Genomic DNA, 22,395 nt, shown 5'->3' with positions numbered 1-22,395 from the left:
GAGTACAGATCAGGATTGGCTGTAATGAGTCACATTGTTAAATATTCTGTCGACATTTAACATTCATGTATAACCACAGTGACTGTGGCATTGGATGGTCACTGGTGCATATGAACCTGGTATCATCACCATCAGAAAAGAATGGAGGAAAATCAACAGAGGAAATTGGAAGAAGCTAAACAACACAAATGGCATTACCCTTTAGTGTTGCTACTACGATTTAGGTAAGATGTAATGGTGGGCATGTGAAACTTTTATTTCTTAAATGGATAAAACAACATTTTGAGATGTATAATATGATGGTAATTACATCTGTACAACTGATCTAAGGAACAGTTTGAGATGATGAATGAAAGTGTATAGGGCGCAGTGTGATTTATTTTCCCCCTAGTATATTGGACCTAATACTTTGGACAAGTACAGTGACAACACTTAAAATATTTGTCAGATTTAGATTTTTCTATCCATATTGCATAGATGCAATTAACTTGGACTGGTTCCAGAAACAATTTAATTATTCTGCAATTAGAAATATCCACTGAAAACTGACATTTCAACAGTCAGCTCAAAGATTTAATGATCTGCTCTCTATTCTTTACTCCATTCTTCCTCAGGTGAAACAAATTAAGTCTCATTAAAAGATTGAATTTAGCAGCTGGAACAGAGATTCCCATGTTACAAATCACACACAAGCCTCAGCGCGGTTCGTATCCCCGTCGCTAGATTCATCGCAACCATGCCTCGAATGATTGCAGAAATCAAAGACTTTTTGCTAACGGCAAGAAGAAAGGATGCAAAATCTGTGAAAATTAAGAACAAGGACAATGTAAAATTCAAAGTGCGGTGCAGCAGGTACCTGTACACATTAGTCATCACAAACAAAGAAAAGGCTGAAAAACTCAAACAGTCCCTGCCTCCAGGTCTGGCTGTGAAAGAGCTGAAGTAAGGAGCTGAAATCTAGAGACGTTATTTGGATTTTATTGAAATAAAAAAAAAGTACAAATCACACACCAAAGTCTTTCACCAACTTCTCGAACATGTGCTCCATTCTACATGCTCCGAGACCCAGGTAACTTGCCATGGTCACAAACATTATACATATGCAAAAAAATAAATTTAGATTGCAGAAGAATCTACTGAAGATAGTGGTTATTCACATAAACCTTTCCTAAAGTTCCGACAATAGCTCATTTACTACATTCACTGTGCAATTTGTAAAAGAAAAGTCTCAGGTTCAATACTGGGGCATCTGTACAATAGTCCAAGTAGCCCTAGGCTAGGGAACAAGTGAATAAAATAAAATCAGCCATGATTTCTGCTCATGATCACTATCCACTGGAAAGTGCATCTGTGTAGATATTGGATGATGGCTATGATGTCCCCCATAACTGAATAGTCTGCTAATATTTACTATCTCGGCCCACATTTGCATGTTTTTGTTATTTCCAGACTCTACGTCGCCAATGCTCTGCTTGCAGATGTACTGAGTTCCTCCATAAACTCCACTTCATCCAGACTTCACACCTGCTTCCTACCCCACACAAAATTCAGTTTACTATCATCGCATTCTGGCCGACAGCCACTGGCTCCCAATCCCTTGGTGCAACAACTTCAAGATCCTGGTCCACAAATACAAAAATCCCTCCATGGCCATTCTCCTCTAATTCTACAAGTTCTGCTAGACGTACATCCCTTTCATTCAACCAACTCTGGTCTGGTGTGTTATTACTCCCTATGCTCCACTATCAGCAACTGTACCTTTAGTGACCATGGGCTCAAGGTTCGGCCCGAGTTGCTCCTATTTTTTGGGGGCAACTGGTTTAGAATGGAGCATCTTAAAAATTGCAATTCTTGGCATTTAGTTTGTTCCAGTTCTAGTGAATTAGAACAGTTTCATTTTAGAAGAGATTTTTTTTTCCAAAAGGGGGCAAGTCCAGCCACTTACGCCTGTTTTGCAAGTTTAGGCAGCAAAAACTTACTCCAGACTAACTTAGAATGTAGTAAGTAGATTTTTGTACGCTCAGAAAGACCTTGCGGACACTTATAAATCAGACGGGGGGGGGGGGGGGGGCGAGGGAGGAGACGGGGAAGGAGACGAGGCGGAAAGAGAACAGAGGACAGAGTCTGAACGGGCCCCACCGAGGACATCGAAGCCGAGCCGCCTCCAGCAAGATGCCGGGCGGGCGGGCCCCGCCGAGGACGTTGGGGGTGGGGGTGGGAAAGAGAGAAGAGGGGGGAGGAGGGGCAACAGCTGAATGGGAGGGAGCAGGAGCTGGACGGGAGGGGAGGGAAGGGGTGGCTGAGGCACGAGAGTCCGATCTTCGCCCTGGAAGCCCATTCGGCCAGGGCTCGGGGCGGCGTGCTTCTGGACCCTCCCACGCAGCCTCGGGGGCCTGGAGCTACTGCACATGCGCGCACACTCTAGCGCGCATGTGTAGAGGTCCCGGCACTGTTTCAGCGCAAGGACCTGGCTCCGCCCCTGACCCCTGTGCTGCGCCACGCCGAGCACAAAGTTGTCCTAAAGAGACCAGAGAATCACAAGGTAAGTTTTCGGTGCCCTTTTTATTCCAGAAAATCGGCGTATCTTATGGAGGTGCGCCGTTCTTAGAGGGCAGAAACTTGGGCCCCTTGCTTCCACACTCAAACTCTCTGACTTGAGTCATCTCTCATGACCTCCAAAAACTTCTTTAAAACCTATTTCGTTGGCTGTACCATCAGCCATCTTCAACAATTCCCCTTCTCCTACTGCTCTCGCATCTGTCCAACTCTGAACCTTACCTTGGGACACTTTTGCTATGTTCAAGGCACTTTCTAAATGTAGCTGCTGTGTATGTACACAATTCTCAAAACACCAAGTTTAGCTCAATCATTTTTATCGGTTTATGTTTTATGTGAATTGCATCAGAAAGTTGCATTTTAGGTAAAGAATGATTCATTTGGAGGTTGGGAAAGCGAGCAAACTCCAAACACAATTTTCAGTGCACATACATTCTCTTTAGTACATCATTAAAGTGTGCAATTAATGCTGGGTTAGCAGAAATGGCCACCTCAACCCTGCTCTCTGGAACTCTCTCCTGAATGTCATTATCTTGCTATTTTCCCTACTCAGTCACCAAACTTAGCTTTTCAACCATGCCTCTGGTTAGCTCTCCTATTGACCTCTAGATGTCCACATTCTGGAGTGCTATGGGACATATGTTGCGTGTGCTATAAAAAAAGGACGCGTTTATTTGTACTGCCAAAATGCTCCACCCTTTGATTGATTGGTCCCCTTGGAGAATAAGCCACACCCTGAAGTTTCACAGGAATGTGTCACTGAAACTGCCCATCCCAAGGTCTCAGTGACTTTGTAAATTGTAACTCGATCCACTTTGACTTCCTGAAGCGACAGAGGACAGAGCTTCCCAGAAGACAGCAAGGGCCAGTCGAAGCGCCTTCCTCCCCCAGTCGAAGCGCCTTCCTCCCCCCTCCCCCCATAGATGGGGCATTGTGTACGGATTATTGACAGGTTTATTGGGTATGAAGTGAATAGTGAGTGTCGTGACTTCTGGATATCATCCACTTCAACGATGTCCCTTGTCGGGGGTTGGAAGAACCTGATCCATCTTCCGAGTTCCCTCTCTCCCCTCCGATCTCCCCCCCAGCCAGCTTCTCTCTCTCATCTCCCCCCCCCCCCTCACTGAGCCCCTCACTCTTTTTCCTCCTCTTCCCCCCCCACCCCCCAATCTTCTTTCTCTCTCCTTCCCTCCCTCCTGATCACAGGGCCCCCACTTCTCTCTCTCACCATCAGGCCCTCCCACCCGCTCGCCACTATTGGGCGCAGGCCGGCCGGCCCGGGGGACAGAGGTGGGATAGAGAGTCGGAGCATCAGGTACTGCTTCTGGCACCACGTGGATGGAATGATTCGACCTGGAAGGGGGGAGAGGGGGGGGTGGAGCTTGATGCCTGTCGTTCAAAAAAGTGCAGTATGGGCACTGGGGGGCAGGGCTGGACAGACACTTGTCGGTCAAAAAAAGTGCAGTACAAATAGTTAGTTCCTATTAAAAAAAAATGCAAGTCTTTGCTGTTGTCTGGCTGGAAGGAAATGATTTTTTTATTCTCAACAACCCCTATTAACAGGCAGTACAATAGTACCAACTATACTATGCCATTCACACTAACCTTTTTCTAACCTCTTTCATTAACACTTCAATTCGGACCATCATCCCTTTTGTCTCTCTAATCTCTCCTGCCTTCCATCCTATCACAGACCTTCCCTTTTGTTCTTTCTTCCCCCTCCCCCTTTCAGTGCTTAAGAATGTGCTCCCTCCGAACATTCCACAGTTCTAACGAAGGTTCTTCGACCCAAAACGTTAACTCTGTTTTTCTCTCCACAGATGCTGCCTGACCTGCTGAGATTTAGAAACATAGAAAATAGGTGCAGGAGTTGGCCAGTCGGCTCTTCGAGCCTGCACCACCATTCAATATGATCATGGCTGATCATGCAACTTCAGTACCCCATTCCTGCTTTCTCTCCATACCCCTTGATCCCTTTAGCCGTAAGGGCCACATCTAACTCCCTTTTGAATATATCTAACGAACTGGCCTCAACAACTTTGTGGTAGAGAATTCTACAAGTTCACAATTCTGAGTGAGCAGCATTATCTGCTTTTATTTCAGATTCCAGTATCCCCAGTATTTTGCTTTTGTGTTGGACCACATGTTCTGCTCCACTCATGAGGCATGTCGCGTGCGGAGGGCAAAGAAGATATGGCTGAGAGAAATTTCACCCCATCTTCACCACACAGCAAATGCTGCAGTCAACATCACTCAGCACCCTCCACAGTAATCACTAACGCCCCTCCTAAGGAGCACGGCTGAGGTTCCACGCAGGCCACTCACCAGCTGCCGCCGCTGGAAGACATATCACGCATGCACAACAAATTTAAAGGGACTGCACATGAAAAAAGGGAACATTGATCACCACTACATGGAATCATGCAGCATAGAAGGCCATTCAGATGATTGTACTTGTGCCGGCTCTTTGAAAGAGCTATCCAATTAGTCCCATTCCCCAGCTCTTTCCTCATAGCTCTGCAAATCTTTCCTTTTTAAGTATATATCCACTTCACTTTTGAAAGTTATTATTGAATCTGCTTCCATCACCCTTTCAGGCAGTGCATTCCAAATCATAACAACTCACTGCGTTAAAAAAATCCTCATCTCCCCTCTGGATCTCTTGCCATAACTTCTCGTGGTCACAGGTGGAGGACTGGAAAAAAGCCACCTGCTCTCACAGAAATTGGAAGTATAGGACATAAGCAAAGTCTGTGGATCCAGCGGAACAAATTTTGGATATATCTCACTTGCACAAGTGGACATACCCTCTAAATAAAAACAACCCTGCATAAGAACAAATCCAATTCAGCCATCTTGTTTATCAAATTGTTAAAGGTTTGCTGCTATAGCAGTCTAGCTGGCAAGGTCTGGATTCAACTGAACTCGCAGATAGGTGCTAGCTAGAAATAAGGCAATTTACCTTATGGGGAAAAAAATACATAAAATTCCAAGCCAATATTCTGCACAGCAGCTAACAGCCAAGGGCAGGATTGACACAAAGTTGGCATCAAGTGCTTAGTTCAATCTCTCATAACTATAAACAGCAAAATGTCAAGCAGAGATCATTTCCAGAATGCATTATGAACTGGAGGCTTATATGGAGCCAATCTAGTTGGTCTGCCTCCCTTCACAGAAGGCGAAGGATGTTTTGAGAGTTTTGAGCGAGAAGAAAGAGGTGAAGAGTTTACTCCTCCCAGCTCCACTTAATTTTATCCATCATATATACTATCAACATATCCAAAGATTTGGACTAGATATTTAATCAATCACGTTCTATCTAGCCGACGCCTGTTTACATGACAATTACATAGCTGTGCAGTACAGATTTGATTGCAGATCTTATACATGCAAAATCTGCAAGAAATGATATTCTTTGATGGATGGACAGTTACCTTTCATGATTTGATACCACCTCCAGATCAAGTCTTCTAAAGTAAAGATTTATCATTTTCAAAGCTATACTGAGCAGAAGAAAAACATAGCAGTTTCATAATTTCTTACCAGCATAATACAGGTTGAACCTCCCTTATCTGGAACCCTTGGGACCTGGCCTGCACCGGATAAGGGATTTTTCCAGACAAGGGGTGGTTATGTTAAATTGGGGCTGGGAGTGTGGCCGAGAGATCATGGGCCGGCCGGGGGGGGCGGGGCGGCGGTGGATCGCGGGGTCAGGCCAGCGATTGCAGGAGTCGGCAGCGAGGAAGGACTTCAATTTGGTCATGTCGGAATTCTGCGCATGCGCCACCCGGTGGCCGGGAATGGTTCCGGATAAGGGAGTTCTGGATAAGGGAGGTTCAACCTATATTCCAAATACAAATGAGATACTGGTCAGTGATCTGCGTGTAGTGCAGATTATTTATCTTTCAAAAATGGTGAATGTGTTTTTAAAATGTATTAAAAAAAAGATTTATTTAACTGATATTAGTTAATCTCCCGAGGGGCATGACATATGGGGTATCAGGAACAAGTGTAGTTTGCAGGTGAAACGGAAACAGAAGTTGGAGTGAGTGGGATAATTGGACCAGGTTATTAAAAAGTAATTCAATCCCCATTTTAAAGTCACACATTGTGCCCATATCTTTCTAATGCTTTGATTTTATAGCTAAATAGCAAAACTTTTAAAAAGTACGGCAGCACGGCAGAGTTGGGCAGAGCAGAAGAGTTTCATGGCAGTACAGGCTGAGGAGTCGAGAGATGCAAAACTGAGGCACTACAGTGTCACCACAAGCGGGAGAGTCTAATTACAGCACAGGTTTACATACAATTTCAGTTATAAATATGGACAAAAGAATTTATCATGGAAAATGCTAACAACAGGAAGTATAGACAGGAACTGTGTACAAGATTTTAAAAAACATATTATAGAAAGTATGGTTGAAGAGCCAAGATCCATAGAGCAGATACAAGTTGAGTAGAAGAGAACATAATCAGTATTTAATTTCTCATCCGCCTACACCGTAGAAGAGAAAAATTAAGGTGGCAAGGGGTGCGTTCCACAGCTTTGAGATCTTGAGAAAGAATGAGTTAGAGTAGGAATTAATGCAATTAGTTTTGATTTCAACACAGGTAAGGAAAAGAGCATATAGGATAGGGTATTTTCCTCTTCTCTGGACAATTTTTTAAGCCTTTTGTAAACTGAGGAACAGCTTTAGCTAGCTCAGAATGAAATGGTTAATGCAGCATGTCAAAAAAATGCAGAGAATTGTCAAACTATATTTTGGAATGCTTTCTGCTCAAATACTGCATGATGCCCTTCCAATGTCATCTGTGCATGAGCTGTCCTTCATGCCACCATTTCACATGGCAAATGAGCCGTATAAATGACATCTGCTTTATTATATGAAGTAATAATAATGCTTCTCCTCTAACATCACATTCAAACAGTATCAGCATAAAATAGACACTCAGCCTTTTTAATAATGGTATGAACATGCCACTTAACAAGAATTACATCTGTATTGCTGTCAATGTAATAAGCTGGTGCTTCTGGTGAAATTCCACCCTTTATAATTGAATATTGATACTGCTCCACATATTCAGCTGCTCAGTTTGCAAGAAAATTAAACTGCAATAAACATAGAGCGATTCTTACATATTAACCCTCCAGTTGAAACTCTCATTCATGGGGCTGAGAAAATTGATTTTAACGTTTACTCAAGACATTGATAAATACACTAAAACGATGCATTAACATATGCTGCACCAATGCTTATTTGGCATACTGATAGTAATAATGAATTACTTAAGCAGTTACATTTCAATATCACATCATATGCTGTGTGTTACTGTTAACTGATTACCTTAAATTGCTCTTGCCATCTGACAAGAGATGTTGCCACCAGTACCAAACCCTAGTATTACACAGCTCAAAATGCTCCCCCCTAAAGTATCCAATATTTTAAGAGTGAAGCAACCAACAGTAGTCACTAGGATTTCTGTGAAGTATAGGGTTGAGTGTGCAAGATTTCGATGTGTCCACTTGAATGAAGAAACATCCATCTGTTTTTGTCCATCCAAGTTTGAGTGGTGTCTGGAGACAGCGGGACCAAAATTCAGGGTCCGGATAAGGCCTGTTGCCGCTGTTTTGCAGCGGCCATGCGGCGGAATTAAGTGGCCGCCATGTTGTAGTCCATTGGCCGCCACGATCCAAATTCACCTCGGAGACTTTTCGGGCGGTCCTCACTTCCTCCCTGCTGCTATCGAAAGCCCCAAGTGCGCACCTCCTCTCTCCCGCACCTACATCCCACTCCGTGCGAAACTTACCTTAAAAAATCTACAAGCCGCCGTGCTGTGCCCCCAACAGCTTTTTCTGTCGGTGCACAGCAGCGCAGCGGCCCTTCAAGGGGAGGGCGCACTGCCATGGCTGGCATGTTTTTTTTTTGCCGGCCGACTTCCCGATCAGCCGGACAAATAGGGCCCCGGGTTCAGCCATGCCGCCAACAGGCAGCCTGACACCCCCTCTTATGTGCCAGGCTGCCGGCCCTGCCAAAACCTTCCCTAGTGGCCGAACGTAGAAAATCGCTGCTTCTCTCCCCTTTAAAATGAGGGGAGACGTGGTGACGCACATGCGCACTGACATCACCACCGCTCCACCGCTGAGCGACAGCGACAGCGACGGAGACTCGGTCCCGCCACACTTTCGCCCACATTCTGACCGACTTCCGGACCACTCCAAAAAAAATTGCCAAATGGATCAAGTGACCGCCTCGGCGGACCAGACGGTAAAAACATCAAAAAAAAAGGTAGGTGTGCCAGCTTTCTGGTGGGCCTGAATTTCAGCCCCATCATCTTCTTTTATAACTCTAGTGGGAGGTACTGATGGCATGAGTAACTTGAGGTGATGAATCAAGAGCATTCAATAAACGTATTAGCAACATTAAGATGCAATGGCTTAAGGGAGATTTTCCTCCTATATAATGGTAGCAATACACTAAGCAAGTTCAGTAACAATATGATTAAACAGAATTTCAACTCATCTTGTAGATAATCTTAAAACCTACAGGGGTACTGGGACAACTGCATTGTCAGACGTTGCTTTTTAAATAACATTCAGCATTCTACACTCCTTATTTTACAAAATTGGCTAAGAACTAAATACCATATGTTGGTATCAAGAAGCACTTTCCCACACAAAAGATAGTGGAAATCTGGAACTCTTTCTCCCCCATCACCTCCCCAAATATCTGTAGATGCTAGGTTAATTGAAATTTTCAAGACCGAGATTGATAGATCTGCGTTGAAGTGTTTAGTCCATTAAGTGATGAATTAAACACGCTTTCCTTTTCTTAATTTTTTTAATTTTTTTTTTTTTATAGAGTATTTAATCTCTCATCTTAATCTAAATAGTATACTAGTAAAATATAATATTTTAGTGATTCAATTCACTTTTAGACACAAAGCAATACAAAGTTTGTTTAGACATTATGCCATGAACACGCTTCCAAAACATATTAAGCAGTGTGATGTTTTACGTAAGGATTTAACAAAATATTCTTCATCTCATGTAGATTATAAGGATTGCTGTGTTTTTTAAATAAAGGCCACTTAAAATACAAATGCCAAGTATTTGAATTGCTGCTGGCTCTGCTGCTTATAACTTTAACAAGCTGTTAATAATTCTATTTGGTAACTAGCCAAGTTGACAGATCCACACAGAGAGTCAGCGGGTAATAAGTGAAAGCATAAAGCTTTCAAAAATATATACAGCTACAATGTGGGATAGCTAGATAAGAAAGAATTCAAATTAAGAACGTGTATGGAAGAATCTGAATAGATATATGTTGCAATCATTCTGCCCCTTCACTAAACCTGCATCCTTTCATTTCCTTATTTATTAAATTTTTTTTTAGATTCTTTATTAAATGTACAAATTTCTATTATCTCGTGTAATTTCTTTGGTGCAAATCACAATTCATAAAAACTGTACAGAGAACCCCACCTTCCACCTAAATCCTTATTCTAACTCCCCTTTAGCTGAACTGCTTACATATGCCTAATACAGTAATCCATCGAGTTAGATACATTCTTTTCCCCTAATAAAATACCCTTCTTAAAGCCATTCCCCATTTTTACAATTATATTAGAATAAGGATAGTCAAGGGTAATGCGGACCCTTTAAAAACAGATGCGGATAATATTGCAAAAAGAAAGTAAGGAACTAGCAGACATGTTGAATAATTACTTCCGTCAGTCTTCACTGTAGAGGAAGAGGATACTCCTGACATTCCAGGGAAACTAAATGAATCAAGGATTGGAACTTCCTAAAGTTAAAGTAAGAAAGAAAACAGTATTAGAAAAAAATAATGGCACCCAAGACGGACAAATCTCCAGGGCCGGATGGTTTCCACCCCAAGATTTTGAAAAGTAAGAGAATAAATTGCAACTGCTTTAGCCATAATCTTCCAAAGCTCTCCCAAGGCAGGAATTGTCCTTTAAGATTGGAAAATTGCAAATATAACTCCATTATTTAAGAAAAGCGAGAGAGAGAAACCAGGAAATTATAGACCCGTTAGTCTAACATCTGTTGTGGGGAAATTATTGGAATCTATAATTAAGGACAGAGTGACTGAGCACTTGAGAAATTTGAGCTGATTAGGAAGAGCTGACATGGATTTGTAAAGGGTAGGTGATGTCCAATGAATCTATTTAATTTTTTGAGGAAATAACTAAAGTAGTAGATGGGGAATATTTATGGATGTAGTTTACATGGACTTCTAGGAGGCATTCAATAAGGTTCCACACAAGAGATGGTTAGCTAAAATTAAAATTAAAACAAATGGAATTGAAAGCAAATTATTGACCTGGTTATGCAGAAGAGAGAGAGAGAAGGGATAATGGGCATGTACTCGAAGTGGAGGGAAGTGACTCGCAGTTTCCCATTGGAGCCTTAACTACTCACTATATTTATTAATAACACAACAGAGTGCCATATATCCAAGTTTGCCGATGACACAAAGGTTGGTTACATAGTACAAGGTGCCATAAGCATAACATTACAAAGAGGATACGGTTAGATTAAGTGAGTGGGCAAAACTGTGGCAGATGGATCTTAACACAGGTAAGTGAGAGGTCATCCATTTGACAATAAAAGGATAGATCATTATTTTTTTTAAATTTTAAATGGTGAAAAGCTAGGAACAGCAGAGGTCCAAAAAGAGCTAGGGGTCCATGTGCACAGATCGCTAAAATGTAGTAGTTAGGTACAAAAAGTACTTAAAAAGGCTAATGGAATGTTAGACTTTATAATAGAGGGCTAGAATATAAAAAGGAGGAAATTTTGCTACCACTATACAAAGCCCTGGTCAGACCACATCTTGAGTACTGTGTTCAGTTCTGGGCACCACACCTTAGAAAGGATATATTGGCCTTGGGAGGAGTACAGCACAGATTCACCAGAATGTTACCAGGGCTCCAAGGGTTAAATTACGAGACGAGATTACATGAAGTAGGCTTGTATTCCCTGGAATATAGAAGATTAAGGGGCGATGTGATTGAGGTTTTTAGGATTTTGAAAGGAATTGATAGGGGAGAAAGATTAGAAACTTTTTCCGCTGGTAGGGGAGTCAAGGACAAGGGGATATAACCTTAAAAATCAGATTTAGGCCGTTCAGGAGAGAAAGGTTAGGAAACGCTTCTTCACACAAAGGGTGGAACTCTCACAAAAGGCAGTCGATGCTAGCTCAATTAATAATTTGAAATAGATCACTTGATTTTTGCGTATCAAGGGTATTGGCATCAAGGGGGGTGGATGGAGGGAGCCATGATCTAATTGAATGGTGGAACAGGCTTGAGGGGCTGAATGGATTACGCCCGTAATAGGTGCTTTAAATAGCTAAACTGACCTTATGGTCCCGTGCAATTCTTTTCATTAATGCCTCATCTAGGAGAGTATTCTTCTACGGCTGTCTGTCAGGCAATACGTCTGTTCTAAAATTATAATGTTACACATTTAGCTGATAACACCACCAGTAACTCGAGACATTTTACCCCTAAATCCAAGTCACTGACAGGTTAGATTCCTAGGCCCCAAGTTTCAACATGATTTGCTCCTGATTTTTTAGGGGCAACTGGTGTAGAACGGAGTATCTTAGAAATCGGAATTTTCGCCATTTAGTTTGCTCCAGTTCTAGTCAATTAGAACAGTTTCACTTTGGAACAGAATTTTTTACTTACGCCTGTTTTCAAAGTTTCGTCAGTGAAAACTTACTCCATTCTCAGTTAGTTTGGAGTAAGTGAAGATTTTTGTACGCTCAAGAAAACCTTTAGAAAATCAGGCGTAGGTTACAAATCAGGCGTAGGGAATGGGGGGCGGGGGGGGTTTAAAGGGAAGTTTACAAACACTAAACACTTCAGTTTTACAAATAAAGAGCCATCATCAATAATAAATCAACCAATAAATCAATCAAAAAAAATTAATAAGAAATAACTTTTTTTTTTTAAATCAATAAATAAAACATTTTCTACTTACCGACTGCAGCACCGGGAGCCCTCCAACAACATGTTGTGATGCCTCCCCCCCCAGTGTGTCTCTATCTCTCTGTCTGTCTGTGTCTCTCATTGTCTGCCTGTAAGTGTCTGTGTTTCTGACAGCGAGGGGAGGAGGAGCTGGGTGGGGGGGAAAAGAGGAGCTGGGTGGGGGGGAAAGAGGAGCTGGGTGGGGGGGAAAGAGGAGCTGGGTGGGGGGGAAAGAGGAGCTGGGTGGGGGGGAAAGAGGAGCTGGGTGGGGGGGGAAGAGGAGCTGGGTGGGGGGGAAAGAGGAGCTGGGTGGGGGGGAAAGAGGAGCTGGGTGGGGGGGAAAGAGGAGCTGGGTGGGGGGGAAGGAGGAGCTGGGTGGGGGGGAAAAGAGGAGCTGGGTGGGGGGGAAAAGAGGAGCTGGGTGGGGGGGAAAAGAGGAGCTGGGTGGGGGGGAAAGAGGAGCTGGGTGGGGGGGAAAGAGGAGCTGGGTGGGGGGGAAAGAGGAGCTGGGTGGGGGGGAAAGAGGAGCTGGGTGGGGGGGAAAGAGGAGCTGGGTGGGGGGGAAAGAGGAGCTGGGTGGGGGGGAAAGAGGAGCTGGGTGGGGGGGAAAGAGGAGCTGGGTGGGGGGGAAAGAGGAGCTGGGTGGGGGGGAAAGAGGAGCTGGGTGGGGGGGAAAGAGGAGCTGGGTGGGGGGGAAAGAGGAGCTGGGTGGGGGGGAAAGAGGAGCTGGGTGGGGGGGAAAGAGGAGCTGGGTGGGGGGGAAAGAGGAGCTGGGTGGGGGGGAAAGAGGAGCTGGGTGGGGGGGAAAGAGGAGCTGGGTGGGGGGGAAAGAGGAGCTGGGTGGGGGGGAAAGAGGAGCTGGGTGGGGGGGAAAGAGGAGCTGGGTGGGGGGGAAAGAGGAGCTGGGTGGGGGGGAAAGAGGAGCTGGGTGGGGGGGAAAGAGGAGCTGGGTGGGGGGGAAAGAGGAGCTGGGTGGGGGGGAAAGAGGAGCTGGGTGGGGGGGAAAGAGGAGCTGGGTGGGGGGGAAAGAGGAGCTGGGTGGGGGGGAAAGAGGAGCTGGGTGGGGGGGAAAGAGGAGCTGGGTGGGGGGGAAAGAGGAGCTGGGTGGGGGGGAAAGAGGAGCTGGGTGGGGGGGAAAGAGGAGCTGGGTGGGGGGGAAAGAGGAGCTGGGTGGGGGGGAAAAGAGGAGCTGGGTGGGGGGGAAAAGAGGAGCTGGGTGGGGGGGAAAGAGGAGCTGGGTGGGGGGGAAAGAGGAGCTGGGTGGGGGGGAAAGAGGAGCTGGGTGGGGGGGAAAGAGGAGCTGGGTGGGGGGGAAAGAGGAGCTGGGTGGGGGGGAAAGAGGAGCTGGGTGGGGGGGAAAGAGGAGCTGGGTGGGGGGGAAAGAGGAGCTGGGTGGGGGGGAAAGAGGAGCTGGGTGGGGGGGAAAGAGGAGCTGGGTGGGGGGGAAAGAGGAGCTGGGTGGGGGGGAAAGAGGAGCTGGGTGGGGGGGAAAGAGGAGCTGGGTGGGGGGGAAAGAGGAGCTGGGTGGGGGGGAAAGAGGAGCTGGGTGGGGGGGAAAGAGGAGCTGGGTGGGGGGGAAAGAGGAGCTGGGTGGGGGGGAAAGAGGAGCTGGGTGGGGGGGAAAGAGGAGCTGGGTGGGGGGGAAAGAGGAGCTGGGTGGGGGGGAAAGAGGAGCTGGGTGGGGGGGAAAGAGGAGCTGGGTGGGGGGGAAAGAGGAGCTGGGTGGGGGGGAAAGAGGAGCTGGGTGGGGGGGAAAGAGGAGCTGGGTGGGGGGGAAAGAGGAGCTGGGTGGGGGGGAAAGAGGAGCTGGGTGGGGGGGAAAGAGGAGCTGGGTGGGGGGGAAAGAGGAGCTGGGTGGGGGGGAAAGAGGAGCTGGGTGGGGGGGAAAGAGGAGCTGGGTGGGGGGGAAAGAGGAGCTGGGTGGGGGGGAAAGAGGAGCTGGGTGGGGGGGAAAGAGGAGCTGGGTGGGGGGGAAAGAGGAGCTGGGTGGGGGGGAAAGAGGAGCTGGGTGGGGGGGAAAGAGGAGCTGGGTGGGGGGGAAAGAGGAGCTGGGTGGGGGGGAAAGAGGAGCTGGGTGGGGGGGAAAGAGGAGCTGGGTGGGGGGGAAAGAGGAGCTGGGTGGGGGGGAAAGAGGAGCTGGGTGGGGGGGAAAGAGGAGCTGGGTGGGGGGGAAAGAGGAGCTGGGTGGGGGGGAAAGAGGAGCTGGGTGGGGGGGAAAGAGGAGCTGGGTGGGGGGGAAAGAGGAGCTGGGTGGGGGGGAAAGAGGAGCTGGGTGGGGGGGACAGCTCCTGCTGCGCTGCGCCGAGCTGCAAACGACCTGCAGGGAGCTGGAGAATCTGGAAGTTTTTTTTAGGCGCACTTTGTGGCGCGAAAAACGGGCGTCCAGGTCGGGACTGCGCCGTTCTAGGCGCGGCTCGAAACTTGAGCCCCTTGATCCAGCAATTCTCAATCATCTTGCATGATGCATCTCCACCATTTGTCTAACATTGACCATCTCCCGTGTTTGCAGTCTGAATTCAGTTCACCAGTGTCATTAGGCCCACCCTCAATGTTAATACATTCTACAAACTGTGCCTTCTCAATGCTCAGACATTTTAATCCATAGTTTGCAATGCAGCCTAAAACTTCAAATATACTTGCCATTTAATATAATCAGAATCTGGTTGTCTTACATAACTACTTAACAGGTTACCAATTCCCTTTTCAAGTTTCAAAAAGTGTTTTATATTTCTTTACTCCTCAAATTTGTTTTCGTGGGAAGAAAATATCTGCAAAAGGCTTATTACAGCTTCAATGATTCAAATCTTAAAACCATTGCACTTGCCTTAGTGGTATTTTCCAAATATGTTTGCTAGAAATAGACTTGTTACTCCTACTGAGATCTCATTAATGCTCTACAAAAAAAAACAGTATTATGCCCCTGAACTTGTACATGATTCATCTAGCTTTACATCTCAATACTCGATTTGAGTTGGTAGCAATTACTTCATATTGAGAGTTACACAGATGCTATTATGAAGCCAAATTGGTGAATACTACCTCTTGCTTTGGGCAACTTCGCACTCTGCCACACTACATTTGTTGCAGTGCAAAGGCAAAACCGCTCTGCTTCACTTCCTAATGTGTAAATATATATGGATTCAGTGGTGAAAAGGTAAGAAGAACTTAAATAACTCATCATTTAAAAGCTAACTTCAAAAAATTTAGAAAGACACCATCTGTAAAGTTGTTAGTGTACATAACTCAATATACTATAAAACAAGCATGCATTATACAAAAGAATAACTACTGAATTATTGGTGAAGCCAAAAAAAACTGCTAAACAAAGCTAAAACATTCATGTTAGGAGCAATTACACTAAATCCTTTAGGGTTATCACCTGAAATGATATATTCTGTTCGTAAATGACAAGTTAATTACACAGCTAGATGGATCTCTTTTTACATTACTCACACTGATATTATGTTTAATTAACAAGATATCTGACAGTTCACAATCGTGCTGATGCATGAAGATCAAAACAGAATGACCACCTTTGGAACATTAACCCTCCTATGCAATTTTCAGAATGTAAACATGCGCTTTACACAGCAAAGGGACAGAACAGTACATTTAATTCCTAACAAATATAAAAGCCATTCATAACATAACAAAAATAAGCTTCCACACTTCGGTTGGTTAGCGTGGTACTCAGCCATATTGACCAGGAAGCTTTTGTAACAATTGTTAGGGATAACTGTAGAAAGTGGAATTGGTTCCCAAAAAAAAGCAGTCACTGGACCCTGATGGCAAGCACCCTAGGCTGTTGGAAGAAGTCAGAGAGGAGGCAGCAGGGGCTCTGGCCACAATTTTGCAATCCCCCTTAAATATGAAAACTGTGCCATGAGACTGGAGAGCAGGAATGTAGCCAAGAGGATAAACTGGGTATCTATGAACTGGTGGTTTTATATCTGTTGTGGAAAAAAGCTTAGAATCCATAATTTGAGATAAAGTTAGTAAACATTTACAATTGCTTGAATTAATGAAGGACACTCAGCATAGATTTCTAAAGGCAAGTTGTGTCTGAGAAATGTCTGAGTTTTTTTGAAGAAGAGATCAATTGGATAAAGAGGATGCAGTGGGTGTGGATTTTCAGAAGCTGGTTGATAAGGTGTCTCAGAGGCGTGTTAGAATAATTCAGATGTATGACACGGAGAAATGTGGCAGCATGGATAGAAAGTTACTTGACAAACAGGAAAGAGAGTTAGGGTAAATGGGTGTTGCATAGATTGGAGAAGGGTTGAAGTGGTGTATCACAGGAGTCAGTGCTGGGTCCATTTTTGGTTTCGGTATATTATAGATGATTTAGACTTGGTGTAGAAAGCACTCTCAGAATTTGCTGCTGACACAAAAGTAGGAAGTATGACAAAGTGAGGAGGGTTGTAAAATAAAAACTTCAGGAAGATAGACAGGACAGCTGGATGGGCAGACAGATTCCAGGTGCAATTTAATGCAGATAAATGTGAGGTAATAAATTTTGGGAGGAAAACAAAAATGGGAGTATGCACTTGACAGAAAGACACCAATGGGCGTAGATGAACAAAGAGATCTGGAGATTCAAACACACAATCCCTGAAAGTTCGAGGGGAGGTAAACAAAGCCATAAAAAGGCCAGTAAAATAGGGCATTGTGTACCAGAGTAAAGAAATAATGCTGATTTTATACAAGACATTGGTTAGACTAGAGTACGGTGTACAATTTTGGGCACCCCTCTACAGAAAGGTCAAAGCCGTAGAGAGCACACAATGTAGATTCACTAGGATGAGGCATGGGATGGGAAACTATCATTTTAAGGAGAGACTTAAAGTATTGGGCTATTCCACTGAAACAGAGAAAGCCAAGGAGCTTCAATAGCATGAATAGGAAATTATTTCCTCTGGTTCGGGTGTCAGTGATTGCACGTCATCAATTTACAATATTCACTAAATGTTAAGAGCTTAGAATGCTTTGGCACATGGGGTGGTTGAGGCAGATACCATTGCATCTTTTAATGGGAAAACTGGACAAATATTTGAAGTAGAGGAAGATACAAAGCTATGGGAATAGTTTTGGATTGCTCTAGCAAAGAGCCGGCACAGACATAATGAGACCATTGGCCTCCCTCTTTGCGGTAAACTTGCATGGTTTCAATCCCCTATGTGCATCGCCAGTCAAATATCCTGCAAACACACTCAGTCTGAGCTCATGCATGAGAAAAAGCTACTTGGCAAGGTCCCAGAGGACAAGCAGTGCCTATGAGGCATAAAAATCAACTGAAGATCTCACATGCTTATATCAACTGATTTATGATGTATCCAGTGTTTGATGATTTCCTGCTACTCATGTCGATGTTAACTAGAACTTAAAGTTGTACATTTACCTTCAAGGTTACTACTTCCACCCATCAGCAGTATTCAGAAAAATTCTAATGTCAGCAGATTAGAAGGGCCAAAATTCAGATGAATATACTGCTGGGGAAGATTTGTTCTATATAACAAATGACGGATTTATAAATCCTGGGTAACACAGCTATGAATTCCAGAGATTTTTAAAATTAATATACAAAAGAGCTCACTTGATTGGCACCCCATCCACCACCTTAAACATTCACTCCATCCACCACCGGCGCACCGTGGCTGCAGTGTGTACCATCTACAAAAAGCACTGTAGCAACTTGGCTTTTCTGACAACACCTCCCAAACCCACTGCCTCTACCACCTAGAAGGGCAAGGGCAGCAGGCGCATGGGAACACCACCACCTGCAAGTTCTCCTCCAAGGCACACACCATCCTGACTTGGAAATGTATCACTGTTCCCTCATCGTCGCTGGGTCAAAATTCTGGAACTCTCTCCCTAACAGCACTGTGGGAGTACCTTCACCACACAAACTGCAGCGGTTCAAGGCGGCAGCTCACCACTACCTTCTCAAGGGCAATTAGGGATGGGCAATAAATGTTGATCATGCCAGTGACGCCCACATCCCATAATTAAGGTAAAAAAATAAAGGATGCGCTACACTAGAGCAGATCTGTTGTCCAGGAAAAAATGATTTAATCATACCTAGGTTTTGTAAATAAATGGCTTACTTTAGTGGTCATTTAATCTGGTGTGTTAGGGTTTATTTACTATGTTTCAAATATGCCCTCAACAAGTACCACGTTTTAAGAACATTTTCATCGCCAGACTGCTGCTTTAGAGAAGGGAGTATGCAAAAAAAAAGGCAGGTTTGTGTATGTTAACAGAGGACAATTTCAGGTTCTGCTGTGATGCCTTCCATGATCAAATAGCCTGGTGACACACTGTCTGGATTCACACAGAGTAACCAGTCAGGAGAGGTACCCCAGCAAGGAGGTGCCACCTTCAGGAGGGAAGAAGATTGGCAGGAAAAGCACAGGGAAAAATTGAGAAAATATTTTTATAACATTTTTGTTTTGGCTATTTATTCCATGGAGCAGTAAGTTTAATTTATAGTAAACCAACAAAAACACAAAGCCCCTCTGGTTAAGCCTCCATAATAACCTTGAACATAAAAACAATGCAGTGTATTATGACCTACAGTATATTCTGCACTTCACCAGAAAACCAAATCACATTCCCTGGAGTGCAAGGGAGGTCTGTTCAACTTAAAGGAAGTGTAATTCTACTGAATTGCAACAAAATCCTCAATCATAACATGGAAAATATGATGAGTTCATCTACTCATTGGATAAGTCAGCTATATTCGCTTTAAAAGGATAAAGCTACGAAGGACCTTCTTTAAGCTGGCTGCCTGGCCCTGCTGCTATTCGTTCAGCTGCATCAGGTTACCTATATATTACTTTGCAAATCCAAGTCAAGCTGGCCAACAGATTCAGGCTGGAAACCGCAGAGTGAAGATGAATGACCAGCCAGCCCTTAAACTGAAGTCTAACCACCACAAAAACAAATTAAAGTAAATCTATAGAAGTAGTAATCTATTTGCATATGTTTAAGGCAGGCTAAGTTGACCACAAACATCTCGAACAGACTTGAATAGAATCAGGGGCCAGGATCACAATTAGAATCAATTATTTTGAGGTAGACAAGATTGTCACAACCCAAGCATTTTAGTTGATATGCATTACACAAAAAAAAATGAACACAAATTTTTTGAGCTTGCATCCCACAAACATTCAAATATATACACAAGTCTGATTTTCCCACAATATTCAGCATGTGCCGTATACAAGTGAATTCATACAACTGGTCAGAATTTTTACCCTTTAAACCAATTAGAGAATAATTACCAGAGGGGAATGGCAGGAATCAGAAGAGCAAGATGAAGATTCTGAGCTTTGCTCAGTGCAGACCCCGAAAATCATTGTTTTAATGTCTTATCCTGAGCTTTGGAATAAAACTCGATCCGTGCTAATTGTTCATTACTCAGTAAAGACACTGGAGAGTGCTTTATGGCCAGAATTGTGTTCTAGTCCCAGAACCAGTCAAATCTACTGTAGCCCAGCCCAGCCTACATGGGCACTCCTTTTCCCATGTGCTCCTGGTGCAGAGTGATTTACAAAATTCATTCATTTTGGTGTGATTTTATGTTCCTTTTAATCAGACTAGTTGATTTCCCTTGGCACTTTCAGTAAAAAAGTTAAAAACAAAATCTATTTGCTTCTCGCTCACTCGAGTTTCACTTCCTTTATTTGCCTATATAAAGCTCTCATGTTTCCTCTCAAGACTATTGAGCCGAAATTCAGGGTCTGTATAAGGCCCATTGCCGCCGTTTTGCAGCAGCCATGCGGCAGAATCGAGTGGCTGCTGCACTGCAGTCGATTGGCCGCCACGATCCAAATTGACATCGGGATTTTTCGGCCTGTCCCCACTTCTGCCCCACTGCTGGCGACCGCCGCAAACGTGTCATCAAAGCGCGCACCGCCGATTTGCCGCACCTACACCCCAATCCGCGTGAAATTTACCTGCCAAAATTTTTCATCCGTCGCGCGGTGTCCCCAACAGCTTTTTCTGTCGGTGCACCTTGTTTTGTGTGTGAGAGCCACGGCATCGCGGCGGCCCTTTAAGGGGAGGGCGCACTGCCGCAGCCGCCATGCTTTTTTTTTTGCCGGCCGACTTCCTGATCGGCTGGACAATTATGGCTCTGGGTCCAGCCAGGCCGCCAACAGGCAGCCTGGCACCCCCTCTTGGGTGCCAGACCGCTGGCCCGGCCGAAACCCTCCCTGGTGGCCCAGTGGCAGAACCTACAAAATCACTGCTTCGCTCCCCTTTAACATGAGAGGCGCGGTGACGCACACGCACACTGATGTCACTACCACTCCGCCGCGGTCCCGGTCAACTTTCGCCCCTCACCAGCATGTACCGCTGCATTTTCACCTCTATTATGACCGACTTTCGGTCTCGTCAAAAAAAAAATGACAAAGACCTAAATATTGATCAGGGATCGACCTCTTCCCATACGGCAGTAAGAAAGGTTAAAAAAAATTTCAGTATATAATTTTTTTTAAATTGAGAAATCTATGTGAATAAGCAATGCTCATTGAAAATATAAATATCAAGTGGTTAAGTGACTTCAAACTAGGGTTTTAAAAGCCAATAGAATGTAGGACGAACAAAAAACTGAGGTACGTAAAGAAATTCCAGTTTTGAGTTCCTGGGAAAGAATATGCCGGATTGGAAAACAGTGCAACGAGTCTTGATTATATGATAAGCATGCAAGGCAGTGTGTGTCTGGATCTACCTTCATTGTGTGGTAGCCTTTTGACATGGGATCAAAAGTTAAAGTAAAAAAAAAGGATTAATACTTAAAAGCTAGTGTACAAATTAAAAATAAATCTGGCTGCCACTGTCATTTCAAGAATGCAGTGGTTGATGTATCACCACTGTTTCTTCTGATGACAGTGATTTAAAGGGCCGACAACTACTAGTCTAAAATTAAAAGTATTCACCAACTGTTGAACTTGAAAGCAACAGGAGGATGGGTGAACTAGGACGATTAAATTGTTTGCTGACTAAAAAGATCCTGCATGAAATTAGTTTGAGAGCCTCAATCAAGCTCCTAAAAAGGCATGGGTCCACAGCAATGTTTCCTTTAAGCTGCACGGCTGCACTCTGCAACTCCCACGCAGCCAGCTCACCGGCTTTTAAATAGGACAAACCGTGTGTGCACGGTATTGTGAATGGGTGGTGGGACCAGTACAAACCAGACGGTCTGCACCTAGGCAGGACCAGAACCAATGTCCTAGGGGGAGTGTTTGCTAGTGCTGTTGGGGAGGAGTTAAACTAATATGGCAGGGGGATGGGAACCAATGCAGGGAGACAGAGGGAAACAAAAAGGAGACGAAAGCAAAAGACAGAAAGGAGACGAGTAAAAGTGGAGGGCAGAGAAACCCAAGGCAAAAAACAAAAAGGGCCACTGAATGTAAAGAGGCTGAAGGAGGGGTCAAAACTAAAAATCATGGTTTAAAAACTAGTATTAAAACACTCTACCTAAACGCACGCAGCATTCGAAATAAAGTAAATGAGTTGACGGCACAAATCATTAGAAATGGGTATGATTTGGTGGCCATTACAGAAACGTGGTTGCAGGGGGGCCAAGACTGGGAATTAAACATACAGGGGTATCTGACGATTCAGAAAGATAGACAAGAAGGGAAAGGAGGTGGGGTAGCTCTGTTAATAAAGGATGATATCAGGGTAGTTGTGAGAGCCGATATTGGCTCCAATGAACAAAATGTTGAATCATTGTGGGTGGAGATTAGAGATAGTAAGGGGAAAAAGTCACTGATGGGCATAGTTTATAGGCCCCCAAATAATAACTTCACGGTGGGGCGGGCAATAATCAAGGGA

At 44.5% G+C, this 22,395-nt stretch overlaps 1 protein-coding gene and 1 pseudogene across 2 annotated transcripts in view; one reads left to right on the top strand and one right to left on the bottom strand.

Annotated features, from left to right (window-relative positions):
• The window catches only part of mydgf (myeloid-derived growth factor), a 79,766-nt gene that overhangs the window by 4,199 nt on the left and 53,172 nt on the right, over positions 1 to 22,395 (bottom strand). The window contains exon 5 of one of the 2 annotated variants that reach the window (XM_070859911.1): positions 10,280 to 10,358. The exons of the other annotated variant lie outside the window; for it this stretch is intronic. Coding sequence (XP_070716012.1) covers positions 10,280 to 10,358 — 79 coding nt within the window. The remainder of the gene's footprint in view (positions 1 to 10,279; positions 10,359 to 22,395) is intronic. 2 annotated transcript variants of the gene reach the window in all.
• On the top strand, positions 701 to 994 carry LOC139229214 (large ribosomal subunit protein eL38 pseudogene; annotated as a pseudogene).

This window comes from Pristiophorus japonicus, chromosome 18 (assembly GCF_044704955.1).
Source record: "Pristiophorus japonicus isolate sPriJap1 chromosome 18, sPriJap1.hap1, whole genome shotgun sequence".
NCBI lineage: Eukaryota > Metazoa > Chordata > Chondrichthyes > Pristiophoridae > Pristiophorus > Pristiophorus japonicus.
This window is presented reverse-complemented; position numbering and strand designations above follow the sequence as displayed.